Consider the following 20,295-nt stretch of genomic DNA (forward strand, 5'->3'; position numbering starts at 1 on the left):
AAGTAAGTTCCGAAAATAGACAGACCATCGATATAAAGCCCATAGTGAAACTCATGATCTCATGATAGCATCAGCCTGGCCTGCAACTCCCCACATAGTTATTACCTGATTTAAATGATGTTTGTAAAGAAGGTGCGCCAGTTAGCAAAAGAATGCTCAAAGCCATTGGAAATTGTTTCTGGCTGATAGCTGTCTTTTATGATCCCGAAAACATACTCAACGTCGTCCATGGTGGCTTCCCAGATGTTGAATACGGTTAGTTTCCACATGTTGTCCTCTTTTTTCATCTGTCCCATGCAGCGACACATCCGCGGAGAATCGGATGGCTCCAGAAACTTGCTGCTATCCCGGTCCCAAAGTTCGACACCTTTCCAGTTTTGTTGAATGCCGGAAAGATATGGCTGATGGTCGTGAAAGAGGTCCACGAAGACAAAATGCTGCTTCACACCTCGCGGTTCTCTGTATGATGAGCGAACTCTAGCATATAGCTCAATGAACACTTGTACACCTTCCCGTATGGCTCGACTGCCGACGTTGATTGCTTCTCCTACTCGAAAGCAAGTACGCATGGAGAGCGCTGAAGAGAGCCCAACTATGGGCGAACGATCTGGAACCAGCTTGGGGAATGGAGGTCTCACGAGAGGCTTAACGACGAGGGGAGACTTGGCAGGTCCTGAACTTGGTTTTGGCATTGAAATTTCTCCAGATAAGCCACGACTTTGAATACTTTCCGTCGTGCTTGCTTCGACCGGCTCTTTGAACTCTGGCAGTGCATCGATATCTTCAATTGTAAACCATTCGTCTTCAAACGTTTCGGAGTCGGTTGTTTGGGGAGCGTCGGTCATCACGTCATCCACAGGATCACTGGGTATTGTGTAGGTTGACCTGATATGGTTGTGCGAGACATGACTGTTCAACTGAGGATGTCCATTGTAGACTGTTGTACCCAGATTAGTGCCTGCTGCAATACGGTCCATAGAAGTGACAGGAGCAAGCACTGATAGCTGAACGGAGTTAGTCCTCGTGAGGCCACTGTCGTGAGTAGTTGAGTCGCCTTCAACCTTTGTAAGTTCAGGTTCCGTGGTAACACTTGAGTCGGATCGAGCCTTCGCAGTCAGCTCTACAGCGGCGGTATCGGTCACCTCTTGGGCTGCCTGCTTTTCTTTCGGTCCTGATGGATTGGCTTTTGGGCGCGTACTGGGACCGGTCTTCGCTTGAGCCGCATTGGTCTTCGAACGCGTGCCGATTTTCGTTTTTCGTCGCTTGTTGCTAGTCAACTCTTCACCATTTGAGATAGCTGCGCGTTCGAACATGGAGCTGTGGCTACCCGCCCGACGAGGCCTAAGATACTCTTGAACCAAGGGGTTCCTCTTAGAACGGTTGGCGTGAGCAGCTTCAGCATCGTCATTTTGGGCTGAATTTTCTGCGTCTGGCTGGGGGGACTGGAACGACGGCTCCTTTGCTATGAAGCCTTCAGGTCTGTTGACCGGCGTGAAGCCAGTAGCGCCGGACGGTCGGCTGCAGGAAGTTAGCAGAAGAGAAACGCGAAAAGCTCAAGCGTAGGTAGACATGTACTCCATATCAGGTTTGACCCTTGCCACTCGGCATGTGAAACAGCGCGGCGGTAGCACTCATGCAGCGACTGGGATGCAGCGGTCGAGTGAGACAGGTGCGGGGTGGAGCGGCACGGGTGATGGCGGGCAGCCGGCGGGCAGTTGCCGGAAATTGGGATCGCTATCGATACCTAGCGCGCCAGCCCGGTGGGGCAAGAATAGCTTTGGGTTATGGCAGGTGACTGCAGCCCGAACTTCAACACCACGATTTGTCGTCATTACTTTCTGGCCTTTTCTCCGACCTCAAACCCATGTGCATGTTGCTCTCTGCAGGTCTCAGTACCGTACGCCTTCTTTGAACACCCGTGCCTCGCATCGCAGGCAGCCGCAGCAGGTACCAGTAGCCGGCAACACGCAACTGCAAGCTTGTAAGGCGCCATTCACCGCCTTTCTCTTAAGCAGTAGTCGACTGACATCGTATGCTAAGCAGATCTTTCTTTCGGCAGGTCATCAACGAGAATCTGAAAGAAGCCAGAATTCGCCATGTTCAGCAGCTCTGTAAGTCCAAGGCCGATCAGTTTCTTACATTGCTTTGCTTCACGTTGGCAAGCCTTTTCTCGGAGGCTTCAAATGCTTTGATACAGTCAAACCTGGTTACAACGCTTGAGCTACTCGGTGAATTCCGACCCAAAAAGACGTTCAGCGGTATAAGCAGCTACGTTTTGCGTAGCCTTTCGCATACCATTGCCGTTCTAACGAGGGAACGTCGTAAACAGCCAAGGCTAGTCTAACAATCGGCAGCTACTGACCAGCCAAGTTGTTGTAACCAGGTTTGACTATTCCCTATTTCGTTTGGAATCCCGGACCACCATGATAGTCTCCTGCAAGCAAGAATTTATTTGTGTTTGCCTTGATCGATGTGACAGCACGCTTCTTGCTTCCTGACCGTCGTCCGCTTTTCGTGCAAAAGGCTGACTGCCCGCCTGCCAAACAGAGGAAGCCATATTCGGCCGTCACGGTCCAGATTGATCGCCTCACAAGCGAACAGTACGAGGAAAATGATCTGGGTGGGATTGTCGACCTCATCGAAGTGATCCGAATCCAGGACTCTGGGCCTCAGGAAGCCGCCCGGGCTATTCGGAAGAAGCTGTGAGTCTGCAAGACTGACCTATATTCGACATGAGACTCAAGCGATCTCTAGAAAGTACGGCAACATTCATCGTCAACTACGTGCTTTGACTATTCTGGACGGGTTGATCCAGAATGCCGGTATTCGCTTCCAGCGCGCGTTCGCAGATGAACCCCTTCTCGAGCGCCTGCGTCTCCTTGCTCGCGATGAGATGGTAGAGCAGGAGGTCAAAGCAAAATGCAACGTCCTCTTCCGGCAATGGGCTGTAGCGTACAAAGGCAAGCCTGGTTTAGAGGGAATTGCCCAGCTATACAAGCAACTTCCGCAAACTAAGAGGCCCCAGCCTCACCAATCAAAGGTCCTGAAGGAAACCGAGGCCGAGGCGGAGCGCGAGACGCCATCCTCACCCGTTACACCTGTTACACCAGTCTCGCCTACAGGAACAAGGGGATCGCGGAGCGGGTCCGCCGCTGCCGGCTCATCTCGTCCGCTAAGCCTTTCGTCTGCTGGCCCCTTGTCCAGCGGGTCTTCCCTATTTGGTTCCAAGGACAAGGACAAGAAGCACAAGCGATCCAAATCCCAGCCTTTCAACCTCGAGAAAGAAAAGCCACAGTTACTGGAGGCCATTGCTTCAGCTTCTGTTGCTAGTAACAATCTTCTGAACGCACTCCAGCTCATCAACCGCGAGCAGCAGCAGGTATCAGAGAACTCAGAGGTTGTAAAGCGCTTCGAGACATGCAAGAAGCTCCGCCGCCAAATCCTGCGCTACATCCAGCTGGTGGAGTCGGAGCAATGGATCGGAAGTCTCCTCAGCGCCAACGACGAGCTGGTCAAGGCGCTCATGTCGTATGAAATTATGGACAAGTCCATCGACGATGACAGCGACTCGGACCCGGAGTACACCGGCCATCCAGTGATGACCCCTGTGAGGTCTCCCACCGCAGAGGATCAATTGGCGGGATTGAATCTCGGCGACAGCCCACCACCGCAACCGCCGAGGCCTGGTGGTATGGGAGCCGGGAAGCAAAAGGCGCAGGAAAGCGAGAGCGAACCAGAAGAGGAAGAAGAAGATGAAGACAACCCCTTTGCGGACAGGAATGCTGTGAAAGTGGACCACGATGGAATGACATGGTGAGTTAACAATGCAGTGTTGGTGAGCAAGCAAGACCTGACAATTTCACAGGAGGGATATTTAGCTGCTTTGTGCTTGGATGATTGACGGTTACGATTATTGTTTTTGATGTAGTTGATATCAAAAAAAAAAGAATGCACGTAACGGTGTAATGGCGATGAATACCCGGGGGATTCAACATATTCGATACTCATTGCCATTCTGCGCTCGAACGCCTTTTCGCATTTCTTTTCCAACACACTTGACAACATGACCAAAGTTTAATGTTGGTCGGATTGCACAAGAGGCGGGGAGGCGTGTCGGCCGTCTAAGCCCCACACCAACCCGGAAACGCTGCGTCATCACCCGCCGCGCCACGCAGCACCGCCTCCTCGGTCGTGCATCACCGAAGCCTGGAACCACCAACCCATAGCTATAACATCGCCCCAGCCCCTTCATTTACCTGACGACCTCACAATTCACGATCCCTCTCCTTGACGCCCTTGGTCAATCCTACATATATCTCGCGCAGCCCTCTCTCCATCGCTCAAGTCCAACCAACGCGCGCGACACAGACCACACCTCACAACGTAAGCGCCCGTCCCACCGCCTCACCTCCGCCCACACCACATCTCTGCCTTTTGCTTCCAAACGCACGCGCTAACAGATGCAACAGCAGACAACACTTTCGCTCTTCTTCAATCTACCTTCAATCGAGACCTTCTACACCGCCACAATGCCCGGCTCCACGACCTCCAGCACCTCCATCATCAAGCCCAAGCCCATCAAGACGGGCTGCCTCAGCTGCCCATGCGGCGACGACGGGGAGTGCACATGCTGCTTCCTGCCTTGCACTGTCATGTAACCGAAGATCGAATCTCATGGGCGGGAACGGAGACCTGTTGCTGGAACAGCGGTGCCGAGCGCCTCATGACTGATTGAGGATGAATGGACCGACACACTTTTTTGGTTTGGGGAGTTTTGGGCGTTGACCATTACGGGGGTTGGCACAGTGGCAGATTCAGCTCTGTTCCTGCTACTGCGGGATGCGCACAGTGTGCTTAAACTGGCTTTCCTACTACGACTTAACGGACGAGCGTTGCGAGCAAGCGAGCAAGCAGGCAAGAATGGCAGGGCTGCAGTTTCAGATTCGGAGTCAGATTCAGATACCACGGCCGCGATAGCGAATTTCATACATGCTCTTTTAAAACTCTAAATTATATCCAGACAATTGTTTGTATCGTCCCGTAAATGCCAACCAAGCATACGTGTACGTCTCCTCACACTTTGCGATGTAACCTCCTATGAGCTTCACCGACGAGATAGAGAAGGATATAAGCAGTCTCCGTGGAATACTTCCTGTCTACTTACAAGCCAGAGCCCTGGACTTGAGGGAGAAGGTCTAGCACACACATACTATGATAACTTAACTGGTGCTGTCGTGTTCGTGTCCAAGGAATAGCGGCGCCGACCGCCAAAGTCACCGCCTGCTTGTGATCTTATCGCCGACGAATCAACATCGGCCCTACAGCACCTCCGCAAAAAAGTTGACCTCACCACCGCCTTTCAACCCTTAATTCACACTGCCTCGATACCCTATAGCGCTCCCTCGATACCCCGGACGACAAAAACACTACGTCCACCTAGCATAGCCCGCGGCAATCAGAACAGAAACTCCACGTCCCATCACCACCATGATTGTAAAAGATTTGCTCTCTCCGCTTCCTCCGCCTCTTCGCTAACCACCACTCTCGCAGCGCCGACAAGCCCGCCAGCGCCGTGACTACCTCTACCGGCGCGCACTGACACTGCGCGATGCAGAAATTGCCTCCAAGCGCGCGGCGCTACGAGCGTCGCTCGCCAGCGGAAAGCCGCTGGACCCCAACATCGCAAACGACAAGGCACTGCGCGCGGACTACAAGTACGACGAGTCGACGGACGACCGAACGACGGCGGAAGCGCTGGAGCTGGACGACGAGTACGCGCAGCTGAGCGGGGTGGTAGATCCGCGGGTGCTAGTGACGACGTCGCGCGACCCGAGCACGCGACTGGGGGCATTCGCGAAGGAGATCCGACTATTGCTGCCGACGAGCGTGCGCGTCAACCGCGGAAACCTCATCCTGCCGAACATCGTGGGGAGCGCGAAGGCGGCGGGGCTGAGCGACGTGGTGCTGCTGCACGAACACCGCGGCACGCCCACGGCGCTGACGGTCTCGCACTTCCCGCATGGCCCGACCGCCTCCTTCTCCCTGCACAACGTCGTCCTGCGCCACGACATCCCGAACGCCGCGCGCGGCACCGTCTCTGAGAGCTATCCGCACCTAATCTTCGAGGGCTTCTCGTCCCCGCTCGGCAAGCGCGTCGTCAAGATCCTGAAGCACTTGTTTCCGCCGCGTGCCAGCGCCGCCATCACCAGCAAGGACGTTGGCAGCCGCGTCGTCACGTTTGTGAACCGCGAGGATAGCATCGAGGTCCGCCATCATGTGTTTGTGCAGACGGGGTACCAGAGCGTCGAGCTCGCCGAGGTCGGGCCCCGTATGACGATGCGTCTGTTTGAGATTAGGGGCGGCACGCTCGAGAATAAGGACGGCGATGTCGAGTGGCATATGAACCAGTACACGCGCACGGCTAAGAAGAAGGACTACCTGTGAGGAGCGCAAGGGCATGGTGGGTAGGAAGCGCGTAAGAGCGGGATATGCGACTCGGCGGCTGGACGAAGCCGCGTGCAGTGGAGTTTCAAAAGTTCTTATGGGGGTTTCGGCGTCTGGGCGGCGTCCTGCGAAAGAAGGTGGCTCTTGTTGTACATTGTCAAGTTGTACGCGGCAACGTACTCCTACTCGCGGCGAGGCATTCCTCAAAATCCACTTGAGGCTGTAAAAGGAACGGCATCCGAAGCCATGGGATCAACCGCCCTGGTCTTCGAACCCAGCGGCGCAGAACCAGGAACTGGCCGACGCCGCGACCAGATCAGCATTTTCGGCAATTGGGCGGCGGGTACGGGGCGGGCCAAGCGGAAGCAGGGCTGCATCCACGGAGTAACTAGATCTACCTAGAAAAGTACAAGTGCAAGCGCTATAAAGAATTATTTTCTGTAGTCAATACCACACATTGCAAGCACAGCCAAAGCATATTCCTGTCCGTCATCTCAATCCAGGGTGTTCTTTCGCAAATGGTCATAGAAATAAATTAGATAGAAAATGTCGAGACTTGCGTGCTGATACTGGCTGGATATAAGTGGAGCAAGGCTTGTGGATTGATGGGGTGATGGACAAAGGGTTTGTGGTGTTTTTGTAGGGATGTGCGTGTTTCTGCTGCGAGATTGTCGGGAGAGGCATGGGTTGGTTGCGGTGGATTTAATAAGCTCTTTTGCCGGTCTTGTGGTGTTTGGTGACTCTTGAATTAACTTTAATGTGACTTGACCGTCTATGTCGATATCTTCTTATATTAGGCAGACAAAAGAGGACGAACCTCGCAAGAAAGAGCAGTATAATCTCTAGTGTATATGAGGATGTATAGGTATATTCATGATTTAAAAGGCTATTGAGTAAATATAATTAAGGCCTTCGCTAATTCGTATACAGCGTACATATTCATCTTTTTCGCTTTAGATCTATCTCTTAGTTTTTTGTTTACGGCGAATATGCTTTTTGAGATTTAAAGACTTGTTAATAGGTAGCTTTGGAGCGTCTTCCATATATACAACTTTCTGCTTTTTTTAGCTGTTACGCACACCACACCCACCTTCCGTAGATACAATGACAGCTTTTATACATCCCAACACACACCCACGTATAAACACACCTACGCACCCATTACACCCTTCCCCCCCCCCTCTCCCCACACCCAGCACCCCACCCTCCGCACCCCCTACTCCTCCTCCACCACAGCACCAGCAGCCCCCCGTTTCCGATGCACCAAGCCCGGCGCGCCCTCCCCACCCGCCACGGCCGCGCCCTCCCTTCCACTCCCCCGCAAAACCTCCTCTTCTTCTTCCCCGCTCGCACCACCTCCCCACCGCCCATCCCGCTCCCTTTCCCCGTCCCACTCCTCCAGCCGCTCTAAATGGCTGCCCAAGCCCGCGCCTAAGCCTCCATGGCCATGCCCATGCGCACCACCATGCCCCAGCCCACCCACCCCCAAAAACCCCCCCGCATCCTCATCAACATCCACACTCCCCCGCCTGCTCCCAACCCGACTCCCCACCCTACTAGCCACCCTACTAGCAGCCACACTAGCCGGACAGCTCTCGCTCTGCTCCCGATCGCCCAAGATCTCGATGCCCCATCCTCTTGCAGCCTTCTTGACGCTCGCGGCCACGGCCGACAGCTGCGGCATGTGGCTGTCGACGGCCTGGAACACGTGCGCGCCGTGCTGCGGGCCGAGGGCTGCTTGGAGCTCGCCGACTGACGCGGTCTTGAGGTCGAGTCCGTTGAGGCAGCGGTACTGGGATGCGAGGGTGCGGGCGGCGGGGTGCGTGAGGGAGGCGGGGGATGTGGGGGACGTGAGGACTGTGAGGGGCGTGTGTTAGTTGGGTTGGGGCTGGGTTTGGGGTGGGGAATGGCATGGGTGTGGGGAAGGGGAGTTTGGGATGGGGTTGGGTGGGTTTGCGGGTTTGTGGGGATGGGTTTATGCGAGGGCAGACTTGCCGCTGACAATGTACCGCTGCACCTCGTCTGGCCCGTCGTCGTCGGCAGGCAGGTAGCGCGGGAAGATATTGTCGGCGTCGGCGTCGTCGGCGTGGACGTGGATGTTGGCGTGGGCGTGGGTGTCGGGGTCGCTGGAGGGGGGCGGGGCGGCGGCCATGGTTGCGCGCGCGTAGGTGTAGATGTGTTGGTTGGTCGGATGTATGTGCGTGTGTGTGTATGCGTATGTGGAAGAGGAAAGCGACGGAGAGAGAGAGAGAGAGAGAGAGCAGGCGCGGGCGAAATGTCGCAGGCTAACAGCGGAAGCAGCGGAGCTGTGGCGGGGGATGGACGGAGGGAGAGAGGGTCCTGAGGTGCTACTGTCCTCGCTACGTAGCTAGTGCTCCCCCACTGCTCTGCCTTTGCAGCTACTCCTACACCTAAGACGACGACCCGGGAGGCGCCGGCAACGACCGCGCGGCACGGTATACTAGCAGCAGGTGCAGCAGCAGCGAGGGGAAAAGCAGCAATAAGAGAAGAGAAGTAGACTCTGAATTGTAGCAGCGCAAAAGGAAAAAAGAAAAGAAAAAGAACAAGAAAAGCCGAATTGGGTACATAGGAGTAGAGCCTCCTAAGCCACCAATCCAACCCAGCACCCCCTTCGACCACTACGACGCCGCCGAGCGACCGCTTCCGCGCCTTCCTTCCTCCTGCTTCTAGAGTACCATAGGTAAATCAACGCGCTGCCCCCTTCGTTGCTGGAGCATGGCGGCGCGGGCGCTAGGCCTCTAGCACGCGAGTAGAGTACTCTACTCTACTCCTAGGTAGCGGCGACCGCCGGTGCTGGTGCTGGTGCCGGTGCCGGCCGGGCGCATCAGTCATCGGGGCAGCGAGCGACAGCGACGGCGACAGCGGCAGAAGCAGCAAAAGCAGCACCAACGACAGGCTGCGGAGCCGTCGTTCGTGTCGTGCCAGGACTACTCACTCACTACTCAAGGAGCAGGGACAGGGGCTGGGGCTGGGAGCATCGCCGTATCGTACATACATACACTCCGTACACCTACCTAGTGTCAAGCGTCAAGCATCGTGTCGAGCATCAACGCCTTCCTTCCGCGCGCGATGGTTGGGCGAGAAGCTCGTTAGTTGTTGCTCGTTGCTCCCGTCCGTGACTCGGCCTGCGTTGGCGTTGCAAGCTCAACCCCCGTCCGTCGAGATAAGCGAGCCCTCCCTATGTACTGTACTCTACCTGCTGCTGTCGATCTGCTCTAGGCGTGCCGTGCGTGCTTCCGATCGTCATCGATCACGATCATGATCACGATCACGATCTCCGTCGACGAGAGCTGCTGTGCTGGGCTGGGCTGGCGACAGCGACGGCGTGCGCGTTGTGACGGATGGATGAAAGGAAGGGGAGGGATGATCGAGGGAGCAAGCGCGCAGCTGCTGTGGGAGATGAGATGAGATGATGCGGAGGGAGATGAGGGGTGATGGCGGCTGGCTTGAAGATGCCACGGTTCGTAGATAGATAGGTAGGGTACGTAGGTAGGTACATAAGGTAGGTAATTGCTTGCTTGCTTGCTTGCTTGCTGCACGCACTGCACGCACTGCACAGTCGAGCACACGACAGCACACAACAGCAGCAGCAGCAAGATTCTGCCCTGCCTTGTCCTGTCCTTCTCTGCCCTGCCCTGCCTGCCCTGTCCTGTCCTCTCTCCAGGCTCCCTCCACGCACACCCGTTTCAAACCCAGCCTCATGTCTCAGCCCGCACCCAGCACTAGAGACACGCGCGGGCGGTAGGTCGGCGCGTTTCTGCGCAAGCCGCCCGAAGAATTCCCTCCCGCAGCTGTTAGGCAGGCCAGGCGCGCGCGTGCGTGTCTGATGTCTGATGGTGCATAGTTAGGTGGTGAGGCGAGTGAGATGTGATGAGATGAGGCGAGATGAGGCAAGATGAGATGAGGTTGGGTTGGGTTGGGTTTAAGTGGGGTGGGTGAGCCACGGTTCGAGAGGATGTATATGTGTGTGTGTATATATGTAGGTAAGGCAAGGTACATACGGAATAAGGCGAGGCAAGGCAAGGCCCGGCCCGCGACGTTGACGCTGGTGCTGACGCTGTGTTGCTGGTGCTGGCGGCGCTGGTGGTGATAGTGGTAGAACTACGTACCTACGCATGTATATGCGTGTCATAAACAGTCTACTCCTACCTAATATCCACGAAACCTGCCTAGGCACGCTACAAACACCTAGAGCACCTATCTTCGCACACGCACGCATGCATACATACACATATACAGGTAATCCGTAGGGCGTCAACGCTGGCGCCGGCACCGGCGCAGACACAGACGCAGACGCAGACGCAGGCACTGGTGCAGCCCTTTCCTTTCCTTTCTTTTTCCTTCTTCCCCTCTTCCCTGGTGGTAGTGCCGACTAGACCACCTGCCAGCCTGCCAGCCTAACTACCTAGTTACCTACTGCTCGTACGAACCAGAACCAGGCGCACGCACGCACGCACGCACGCACGCACGGGTTCAGCCAGGACAGGCCAGGGCAAGGCAGGCCAGGGACAAGCGCCGGCGCGCGCGCGACGAGACCCTGGCCTGCCCTGGCGTGCCCTGGCGTGGGTGTGCGGGGAAAGGGACTGCCTACTGCCATGCGTTGGCGCTGTGGCGGCTGCGCGCGTGCTTTTGGCCTGCGCGAGCAGCGTCAGCGGCGGCGGTGCGCCTGAGGCTGTTGGCTGGACTGGGCTCTGCCTGGGCTTGGGCGGGCTTGGTTGGTTGGTGTTGGGGTGTACGGTACGGTAGGGACTAATGGTGCTAACGGCTGTTTTTGCCGGGTGCGTGGGATTTCATTGTTGTGGTGATGGCGAGATTTCTACTTGTGTGTGTGTGTGCTAGAAGACTTTTTTATTTACTCATGTCTACTAGTTAGTAGGACTTGGGCTTGTATTCTAGCTGGGCACGCTGGGCAAAGACGATTCCCTGTCTCGCTAGATGGCGAAGCGCGCTTGCGGACGTTGGGTGGCTTGCTGGACCCCGCGGGGAGGAGGAGACACGCTGTTGGATCGTGGATGGATGGGATCGTCGACGATCTGTCCCGGGCTTAGGGTAGATAGGGCTGGGCAGGGCTGAGGATTCTCGACAGGTTTCTTCCTTTCATTAGGTATCATCAGACACATGATCAGGTCTTCGGCACGGGAAGGGAAGAGAAGCACGGGAAGGGAAAAGAAGCACCGGGACATAGCACGACAAGTGACGTGCGTGGGGGCGGGGTGGAGAGAAAGCAATCAAGCCTAGGTAGGGTTCCAGCCAGCACGCAAGACGGGCAGTGGCAGTTTAAAAGAAATAAGAAAAAAAGAAAAGAAAAAAAAAAAAACGCAAAGCCCAATGGCCAGGCCCGAGCATTCCAACAGCTTCATCTCGCTTATGTAGGGTATGCGACTGGAAGCGGGCAAGGGACGGCAGATCACGGGCGTGGGCCGAGGGTGGTGTGCGCGGCCCTTCAACAAGAGGCTCTGGGTTAGCATGGCACGTGTCGTGAACCTTGCCGCCGTTTCGAGAGATTAGGGATCGGCGTCTGAAACGCCAGGCTGGGCGCTCGCACAACGGGCGGGGAGGGGGGCGCGCTGGGGGGGGAAGCTACTTCGTAACCTTTTGGAGGCGAGATTGAGGGCCAGACGAGAGAGAGAAGGGCGGACCGATACTCTCAACTCTCTTTCTTTGGCCCAGCCCCTGCGGGCTCCGTGCACAGTAGTAAGGGCCGTCCTCTCGCTCTCGCGCCCTTCTCGCCGCTCTCTGCACACTCTAACTACTCTCCACGTTGCTGTTTGCTGTTGCTGTTGCTGTTGCTGCTGCTGCTGCTGCACCCTCGCCAATCCGCCCTGCTGCAGGTTCTGAGTAACGGTGGGAAACGTCAGCACCCCCATTGAAAGGAAAAAGGGAAAAAGGGAAAAGCCGGCCGGCCCGTCATGGAGCACCCATCTGCTGAGGGCCAGCAGCTCCAGCACACCAACACCACGCGCGAGCACCGCAGGCTGACCAAGAGGGGCCCGCCGCCCGTCTCCTACAATCCCAATCCCGCCGCCCGCTCCCTGCGCAGAGCCCCCTCGGCTCCCACCTACCCTCACACCCTCAAGCAGCTCGGCCACCATCACCGCCGCAGTCCCACGGCCGAGTTCCTGTCGGCCTCCAACTCGTCGCTCGACCACCAACAACACCCGCCCGCCCTCCGCCGCTCGTTTACCGACAAGGCCAACGACGACCTCATTGGGTCGCCGTTTGACGCCCAGGGTCTCTGCCAAAACATCAACGAGATCCAGTCCTCGCCCACCAAACATCAACAACAACAACAACGCCCCCCGCCGCCCCAGCATTCGCGCACCGCGGATGCCCGCCTGTTCACTCCGCGTCTGAGACAGTCTGCGAGCTTTGGCGCCCTCGGCAGGAAGATGGAGACGATAACCACGCCCTCGGCCGCCTCGGATCGCGACAACAAACGCTTCTCGGGCGAGGTCAAGCCCTCCAAGCTCTCCCGCCCCGACACCCTGAAGAAGACCAAGACGGGCTTCACCAATTTTGTCAGCGGCCTGGTCGGTTCGCCGCGTCGCCCGACCATCTCGACGCCCACCAATCCGCTCCACGTCACCCACGTGTCGATTGACAATGACACGGGCGAGTTCACGGTAAGTCCAAAATGCCTTCGTCGGTCGCATCCCGCCGTCCCGCCAGCTAGCCCGGCCCGGTCCCACGTCCCAACTGACATTTCTTTCCTAGGGCCTGCCCCGCGAATGGCAGCAGATCCTCAAGGCCAACGGCATCGACGAGCAGGAGCAGAAGAAGAACCCCGAGGTCCTCACCGACGTCGTCGCATTCTACCAGGAAAACACGTCGAGTCGCTCCGACGACCACATCTGGGACAAGATCGGTCACGCTCAGCCTAGCAACTATGTGACGACTCCAGGCCACTCGGCCGGCGGGGGAACGCCGCTGTTGAGCCCGCCCGTCAGCCCGCGTTTCCCTCGTAGCACTGAGGACTCGTTCGAGAACCCTCGGGCGCCGCCTCCGGTCCCTCGCGGCGGCGCCGGCGCCTCGCCCGTCACCTCGCCCTCGTCGAGCAGCAGCAACGGCATGGTCCCACACCGTCCCGCGCCCCGCCCTCCGCAGGCGCAATCCAACGTCGTACCGATGCGCCCCGCCCCGCCCGCGCCTGGCGTCGAGCGCATCCCCGAGGACCTCCCTGCCACCACCTACACTCCTCCTGCCACCGACGCAGCAGCAGGCCACCGCAGCCGCGCCAACACCAACGACGCCGCCGCCGGCCCCGCTCACCACGGCGCCCCGGCCACCGGCACCGTCCAGCAGTACCAGGACCAGCAGCAGCAGGCCATGCTCGCCGCGCAGCAGTCCATCGCTCGCCAGCAACAGCAGCAGCTGGAACGCTCGCGCAGCCAGCGCCACTACCAGCAACACCCGTATCAGTCGGCGCAACCCCCGCAGCCGCAGTTTGCGCATGCCGATCCGCACAACGTCCCTATGCCTCAGCAGCCGGCACGCGTTGGCCCTGCGCCGCCTGGTGGTCGGCCTCGCCAGCGCCCGCGCGAGAGCGCGCAGGGCAGCAACATCATCGAGCGCCTCAACGCGATCTGCAATCCTTCTGATCCCACCAAGATGTACCGCAATTTCAACAAGATCGGTCAGGGTGCTTCGGGCGGTGTCTTCACCGCTTACCAGATGGGCACGAACCGCTGCGTCGCCATCAAGCAGATGAACCTCGACCAGCAGCCCAAGAAGGACCTGATCATCAACGAGATTCTCGTCATGCGCGAGTCGAAGCATCGCAACATTGTCAACTTTATCGATTCCTTCCTCGTCAAGGCCGACCTCTGGGTCGTCATGGAGTACATGGAGGGCGGTTCGCTGACCGACGTTGTGACGTTCAACATCATGAGCGAGGGCCAGATTGCTGCCGTTTCGCGCGAGGTGCTGTGCGGTCTGCAGCACCTACACTCCAAGGGCGTCATCCACCGTGACATCAAGTCGGACAACATTCTGCTCTCCATGGAGGGTAACATCAAGCTGAGTAAGTGCTGCGCCCCCTTCCCTTCACCGGTTTAGTACCTGACCACGCGTAGCCGATTTCGGTTTCTGCGCCCAGATCAACGAGTCTGAGCGCAAGCGCACGACCATGGTTGGCACGCCCTACTGGATGGCCCCCGAGGTCGTCACCCGCAAGGAGTACGGCCGGAAGGTTGACATCTGGTCATTGGGCATCATGGCCATCGAAATGATCGAGGGCGAGCCTCCGTACCTGAACGAGTCGCCTCTCCGCGCGCTTTGGCTCATCGCGACCAATGGCACGCCAACGATCAAGGAAGAGCACAACTTGACGGCCATCTTCAAGGACTTCCTTGGCTTCGCGCTCAAGGTCGACCCCGACAAGCGCGCGAGCGCCCATGACCTGTTGACTGTAAGGACGACTCCTTTCACATTGCGCGCCAGTACTGACCAAATCGCAGCACCCGTTCATCCAAACCGCTGAGCCGCTGGCCACTCTGGCGCCGCTTGTCAAGGCTGCACGTCAGGCGCGTGCCGAGGAGCGCAAGAAGAAAGGTGGTGCTTAGTGCTCCATATCCCTTTTTGAGAAACAGCTGATCTACCGCCGCTTTAGTCGAAGCGAGTTTTTTCAAGTGGTATTATTTTATATGAAAAATGTGGCTCTACGACCGGCGCGAACGATGCGAGGGCGAAACAAGGCAGCAGAACGGAACGCCAAGAGGTGCTACCGAGTGCTTCATCAGACCGAGCTGCCGTGCTCTCGCGCCGCAACCCGTACGCTGGAGCCTGCGACCCCGACCTCATCTCAGCATTTGCATCGGAATCTCCGTTCAGATACCCAATCACTGCGAAGCTTTGGCAGCATAGCTAAGTCAATTTGACTCGCACAACATTCCGGAGCGTTTTCGGCTGTAGCCAGTTCAATATACACTGGTGTTGGATGCTTGCCGACATGAAACGACGCATGGGATTCGATCGACTGTCTGGCTATCTCTCCGTTTCCCTTGAGCTTTTCCCCCGCGCCCCCCTTTTGACTTGCGTTGTTGCGTTTTTTTTTTCACGAAAGATATCCTGGCTCACGCTGTTCGAGCGAGCCACGGCGAGGCATGCGTGGCGTTTTACTTCATGAGCACAAACTTGCTTTCGTCGACACACTCCGGGCTAGGGATAGCGGTTTCAGAGAGAGAGAGAGAGAGAGAGAGAGAGAAAGAGAGAGCGGAGACGAGCCATGGGGGCGGTTCGGCAGTTTCTCCCTGATTTTTTTTGGTTTAGTGTTTCACTCTGAAGGCCCCGTCTTTTTTTTTTTCCCCCTTCGATCCCCTTTTTCCCTTTAGACTGTAGCGTTCGGCCGAACAAAGGGGGACTGACTGCGACGGGCTCGCTGGTCGAGGGCCTGTGGGGGGAGGGGGAGGGTGGGATAAGGGAAAATGGTTCATGGTCACGGTTGGGTTCGTCGCTCTGGCGTGGTGCACGGTGTGTGAGTGAGTGAGTGACGTATGTGATGTGATGCGAGCAGCCCGCGAGTCCGGTGAAAGTTTGTCATCAGAGTAGCCCGCGCGGCGGCTCGGCTCATGGTAGGCGAGAGGGAGAGAGTCGGTCGGATCAACATGGCACGGCTGGGGAGAGGGGTGGTGTTGCAGCAGGACTTGGGACAGGCCGACAGGGAAGGGCTGCCGGCGTAGGGACGGGAGGGGCGTGGCGCGCGGAGGCGGTCAGGGGCGGCAACGGCAACGGCAGCGGGGAGAGGCATCCCATCCACCATTGTGCCTGGAAGCTTCACTGCCTCACCGGGCTGTCGATCAATTGCCAGCGGCGAAGGAGAGTCGCGAGCTGTCAGTCGACACACGCACTGGCACGGCTTTTTTTCGCGAAGCTTTGGCAGTGCAGCGCGGGGCGACGGGCGGTCTGGGGGCCCCTGAGGGTGTTGCCCCGTGCTCCGCGAACACCACATCGCGCCTGCCGAAGGAACAATCCATCTTTTTCTCAACGACTCCAGCTGCCAGTCCCGACAAGTCCCCGCCTGCGAGTCGTGTTTTTTCCCTTCTCCTTTTTTCCTGCTCCCTTTTCTTCTGCCTTCTCTTTTCCTCGTCGTGCCCCGCCGTTGTGTGTCGTTGTCTGGTCCCGAGTCCTTGTTACTTCCCTTGACCGCATCTTCACCGAACCCACAAAATGCCAGACTCGGAGCATCAAGAGACCACGTCGACCGCTCCGGCTGACTCGAACCCCTCCAGACCGGCAGCCCCCGCTCATAAGAAGAGCTCCTCCGTCGCCAGCACTTCGAGCTCTGCAGCAAAGAGCGGCGTCACCGGTGCCCCTCGTCGCCCGGCCTCGACCATCATGTCGTCAACTTCTCGCACGCCTGCCACAACGCGTGCCTCGGCCACGAGGCCCACGGCTGCCTCGTCGGCCGCGCGCACCTCCTCTACCAATGTGAACAAACCGCCCACCCGCCCTACATCGACGGCCTCGTCGGCCGCCAAGGCCCGCCCTGGCTCCGTCGCCAGGATGGTGTCGGACGTCGAGCAAGGCTCGGGAGAGGAGAACAAGCGGCCCGGCTCGGTGGCCTCGAAGCGCCTTTCTTCGACCGGCACGGCCACCTCCCGCGCTACCGCCCCGACGGCCTCGACGGCTCGCCGCACGCCCTCCACTACCACCACTTCCGCCACTCCTAGGCGGCCTCCCGTTCCTACCCGCACATCTACAACCGACTCCGCCTCGAAGCGGTCTTCATTGACCTCTTCCAAGCCCTCGACGACGTCGACCACGCGTGCCCGGACAGGCACCGTCTCGACGGCTCGTGGCACCGCCGAGAAGAGGGCGTCGACCTCTGGCACTCCGGCTTCTGTTGGTGACGGGCTCAAGAGGTATGTACTTTGACCCATTTTACCCCGCTCTCGTAGGGCTTTTGCTGACTGTCGATCGCAGCCCCACCATTCCCGAAACTCCTGTCGAGGAGGAAGCTCCCGCTGCTCCGGATGCTGAGGCTGAGACGGCCGACGCGGCCGAGCCGGCCGAGCCAGCTGCCCCGGCTGAGCCCGAGGCTGAAGAAGAGCCGGCCCTCCCCAGCAACGCCGAGTCGATGGATGAATCTGTGAGGAGTCCTGATGCGTCCCACGTTTCCCATGCTTCTCGCGATCAAAATGAAATTATGCACGACCTCACCGCCGAATTTGACCAGCGCAAGGCTCTTGAGACTAAAATCCAAGAGCTTGAATCCCAAATTGAAGAGATGCAAGCTGACAAGTCCTCTTCGGATTCAAAGACTTCGGATGCGTTGAGTGACCTAGAGCGCGAGCGCGAGGAGCACGCCAGTGCTTTGGAGACTGCTCAGCGCGATTGGGAGGCTCAGACCGAAGACATTCGTCGCCGGAACGATGAGCTCAAGCTCAAGGCCGTCGAGCTCGAGGACGTCAAGAACCGTCTTGAGCAGTCCAAGGGCGAGACCACCGAGGTCAATGAGCAGAACAAGGAGCTCGTCGAGACTCTCGCCAAGCTTCAGGCTGAGATTGACCGCGCGTCGGACGAACTCGACGAGCGCGAGCGCGAGAAGGAGGAGGAAAAGCGCATTGCCGCCGAAAAGACCGCGCAGCTCGAGGCCGACCTCGAGGCTGAGCGCAAGTCGTCGGCCGAGAAGCTCGCCGGTATGGAGGCTGAGCTGTCTGAGGCCAAGAAGCTTCAGGCGGAGCTCGATGCCGAGAGGAAGTCTTCGGAGGAGCGTATTGCTCGCCTCGAGTCGGAGCTGTCATCTGCGTCTGGCAACACCAGCGACGAGGTCAGCCGTCTCAACGATGAACTCGAGACCGAGAGGAAGGCCTCTGCCGATAAGATCAGCGAGCTCGAGGAACAGCTTTCGCAGGCCAAGAGCGGCGTCGAGGAGCAGCTCAAGGCTCTGCACGAAGAGATGGACTTTGAGAAGAAGGCGTCCGCGGAGAAGATCAGCCAGCTCGAAGGCGAGCTGTCGGCTGCCAAGGAGGGCTCGAGCGACGACGCTGCTCGCCTCAACGAGGAACTCCAGATGGAGAAGACCAAGTCGGCCGAGCGCATTGCTCTGCTCGAGGCCGAACTCTCCACCGCCAAGGAGGGCGGCAACGACGAGGTCAAGCGTCTCGCCGAAGAGCTCGAGACTGAGAAGAACCGCTCCGCCGACACCATCAGCCAGCTCAAGATCGACTTGGCCGCCGTCAGGGAAGACTCGGAGCACGAGGTCAACCGTCTCAAGGCCAACATTGAAGGCTACGAGCAGAGGCTTCAGGGCGAGCGCAACAGCCTCACCAGCAAGATCGAGGAGCTCGAGGGCAAGGTCTTTGACCTCGCTGCCGAATCCAACATGCACAAGCGCTCTCTCGACGAGGCTGCTGCCGCCCACAAGGAGAAGCTCGACAACGAGCGGACCGCTGCGGCTTCGGCCATCGAGGCTCTCGAGGCTAAGCTCTCGTCGGCCGAGATGGAAGACAGCGCCGCTACTGGCCGCCTTGAGGAGGAACTCAAGAAGGCCCGCGGCGAGCTTGAGGCTTCGACCGAAAAGATGGCTCTTCTCGAGAAGGAACTTGCTGCCGCCAAGGAGGGTAGCAGCGAGGAGGCGAACTTGCTCAGGGCAGAGCTCGACCAGCACCTGAAGCAGCTTGAGGAGGAACGCGCTGCTGCGTCTTCTCTCCAAGAGAAGCTGGCCAGCCTCGAGAAGGAGAACTCTGAGAGGATTGCTGCTCTGGAGGCTGAGCTTGCTGCTGCCAAGGAGGGTAGCGGTGAGGAGGCTTCCGCTCTTAAGGTTGAGCTTGAGCAGTCCCAGAAGCAGCTCGAAGAGGAGCGCGCAACTGCTCAGGCTGAGATTGAAAAGTCTCACAAGCAGCTCGAGGAGGAGCGTCTTTCGACCCAATCCTTCCAGGACAAGTTCGCTACCGCCGAGAAGGAGCACACCGAGAGGATTGCTCTTCTGGAGAGGGACCTTACCGCTGCCATGGAGGGCAGTGGCGAGGAAACCGTCGTCCTCAGGGCTGAGCTTGAGAAGTACCAGAAGCAGCTGGAAGAGGAGCGCACCGCTATGCAGTCTCTCAAGGATACGTTCGCTGCCGCCGAGAAGGAGCACGTCGAGAAGGCTGCCAGCTTCGAGGAGGCCCTGAAGCAGCACGTTGACCAGCTCGAGCAAGAAAAGGCTGCTGCCAAGGCTCACCAGGACAAGGCCGAGGAGCTTACTGCCTCGTTCGAGAGCGTCGTCGCCGACAAGACTCGCGCTCTGGAGGAGAACCTCAAGGTCCGCTCCACTGAGCTTGAGCAGGCTTTGGCTTCCCACCAGACTCTCGAGACGAAGCTTGCCACTTTCGAGCAGGAGGCGGCCGAGAAGGCGCGTGCCCTGGAGGAGAGTCTGGCTAAGCGCGCCGAGGAGCTCGAGCAGCACAAGGCCGAGTCCAAGGCTCTCGAGGAGAAGCTTACTGCCATGCGCGAGGATGCTGCCGACAAGACGCTCGAGGCTGGTGACCAGCTCAAGAAGCAGCTGGATGAGCTCGAGCAGGAGAAGGCCGACGCCATTGCCAAGGTCGACACTCTGCAGGAGAGGATCATTGCTCTTGAGCAGGAATCGACCGACAAGGTCACCCGCTCCGAGGGAGAGCTCAAGGCTCTGACCGGTGTCTTTGAGCAGGAGAAGTCTTCCATGGATGCCACCATTTCGGCTCTCCAGGAGAAGATTGCCTCTCTTGAGCAGGACAAGGCCGATGTTTCTCGCAGCCAGGAGGATGACTCTGGCGCTCAGGCCGAGCTCAAGGCCGCTCACGAGCAGCTCGAGCAGGACAAGGCTGCTCTGGACGCTACCGTCACCTCTCTCCAGGAGAAGGTCTCTGT

The 20,295-nt window shown here is 58.2% G+C and overlaps 7 protein-coding genes across 7 annotated transcripts; 4 read left to right on the plus strand and 3 right to left on the minus strand.

Moving 5' to 3' along the window:
• Positions 1-110: 110 nt before the first annotated feature.
• K452DRAFT_237686 (uncharacterized protein) lies at positions 111-692 on the minus strand (the record flags this gene model as incomplete). Its single annotated transcript, XM_033537607.1, has 1 exon — positions 111-692. One exon carries the CDS (start codon positions 690-692, stop codon positions 111-113), a length of 582 nt encoding a protein of 193 aa, XP_033392061.1.
• Positions 693-1,815: 1,123 nt separating this feature from the next.
• On the plus strand, positions 1,816-3,956 carry K452DRAFT_280119 (uncharacterized protein). The gene is made up of 5 exons (XM_033539443.1): positions 1,816-1,981; positions 2,041-2,111; positions 2,548-2,702; positions 2,755-3,813; positions 3,866-3,956. Exons 2-5 carry the CDS (start codon positions 2,097-2,099, stop codon positions 3,876-3,878), a joined length of 1,242 nt encoding a protein of 413 aa, XP_033392062.1. The 5' UTR covers positions 1,816-1,981; positions 2,041-2,096; the 3' UTR covers positions 3,879-3,956.
• A 1,386-nt stretch (positions 3,957-5,342) lies between these two features.
• K452DRAFT_362600 (uncharacterized protein) lies at positions 5,343-6,913 on the plus strand. The gene is made up of 2 exons (XM_033546517.1): positions 5,343-5,493; positions 5,551-6,913. Exons 1-2 carry the CDS (start codon positions 5,488-5,490, stop codon positions 6,442-6,444), a joined length of 900 nt encoding a protein of 299 aa, XP_033392063.1. The 5' UTR covers positions 5,343-5,487; the 3' UTR covers positions 6,445-6,913.
• A 1,392-nt stretch (positions 6,914-8,305) lies between these two features.
• On the plus strand, positions 8,306-8,821 carry K452DRAFT_138244 (uncharacterized protein). Its single transcript, XM_033535362.1, has one exon. The coding sequence runs from the start codon at positions 8,351-8,353 to the stop codon at positions 8,786-8,788; it is 438 nt and encodes a 145-aa protein (XP_033392064.1). The 5' UTR covers positions 8,306-8,350; the 3' UTR covers positions 8,789-8,821.
• An 862-nt stretch (positions 8,822-9,683) lies between these two features.
• Positions 9,684-10,043, minus strand: K452DRAFT_292485 (uncharacterized protein). The gene has a single exon (XM_033541384.1). The coding sequence runs from the start codon at positions 9,962-9,964 to the stop codon at positions 9,734-9,736; it is 231 nt and encodes a 76-aa protein (XP_033392065.1). The 5' UTR covers positions 9,965-10,043; the 3' UTR covers positions 9,684-9,733.
• A 1,968-nt stretch (positions 10,044-12,011) lies between these two features.
• Positions 12,012-15,296, plus strand: K452DRAFT_138269 (uncharacterized protein). The gene is made up of 4 exons (XM_033535365.1): positions 12,012-13,088; positions 13,180-14,485; positions 14,538-14,872; positions 14,922-15,296. Exons 1-4 carry the CDS (start codon positions 12,375-12,377, stop codon positions 15,024-15,026), a joined length of 2,460 nt encoding a protein of 819 aa, XP_033392066.1. The 5' UTR covers positions 12,012-12,374; the 3' UTR covers positions 15,027-15,296.
• Positions 15,297-15,846: 550 nt separating this feature from the next.
• On the minus strand, positions 15,847-16,868 carry K452DRAFT_138255 (uncharacterized protein). Its single transcript, XM_033535364.1, has one exon. It carries the CDS (start codon positions 16,409-16,411, stop codon positions 15,899-15,901), a length of 513 nt encoding a protein of 170 aa, XP_033392067.1. The 5' UTR covers positions 16,412-16,868; the 3' UTR covers positions 15,847-15,898.
• Positions 16,869-20,295: the final 3,427 nt, after the last annotated feature.

Source organism: Aplosporella prunicola (genome assembly GCF_010093885.1).
Source record: "Aplosporella prunicola CBS 121167 unplaced genomic scaffold K452scaffold_51, whole genome shotgun sequence".
Lineage (NCBI taxonomy): Eukaryota > Fungi > Ascomycota > Dothideomycetes > Botryosphaeriales > Aplosporellaceae > Aplosporella > Aplosporella prunicola.

Bases quoted from the DNA above. Each gene is read 5' to 3' on its own strand.
- K452DRAFT_280119 (XM_033539443.1), top strand. The intron at 2,703-2,754 runs GTGAGTCTGCAA...AGCGATCTCTAG, and splicing joins CGGGCTATTCGGAAGAAGCT to AAAGTACGGCAACATTCATC.
- K452DRAFT_138244 (XM_033535362.1), top strand. From the start codon at position 8,351: ATGGCATGGGTGTGGGGAAGGGGAGTTTGGGATGGGGTTGGGTGGGTT.
- K452DRAFT_292485 (XM_033541384.1), bottom strand. From the start codon at position 9,964: ATGTACCTACCTACGTACCCTACCTATCTATCTACGAACCGTGGCATC.
- K452DRAFT_138269 (XM_033535365.1), top strand. From the start codon at position 12,375: ATGGAGCACCCATCTGCTGAGGGCCAGCAGCTCCAGCACACCAACACC. The intron at 13,089-13,179 runs GTAAGTCCAAAA...TTTCTTTCCTAG, and splicing joins ATGACACGGGCGAGTTCACG to GGCCTGCCCCGCGAATGGCA. The intron at 14,486-14,537 runs GTAAGTGCTGCG...GACCACGCGTAG, and splicing joins GGAGGGTAACATCAAGCTGA to CCGATTTCGGTTTCTGCGCC.
- K452DRAFT_138255 (XM_033535364.1), bottom strand. From the start codon at position 16,411: ATGTGGTGTTCGCGGAGCACGGGGCAACACCCTCAGGGGCCCCCAGAC.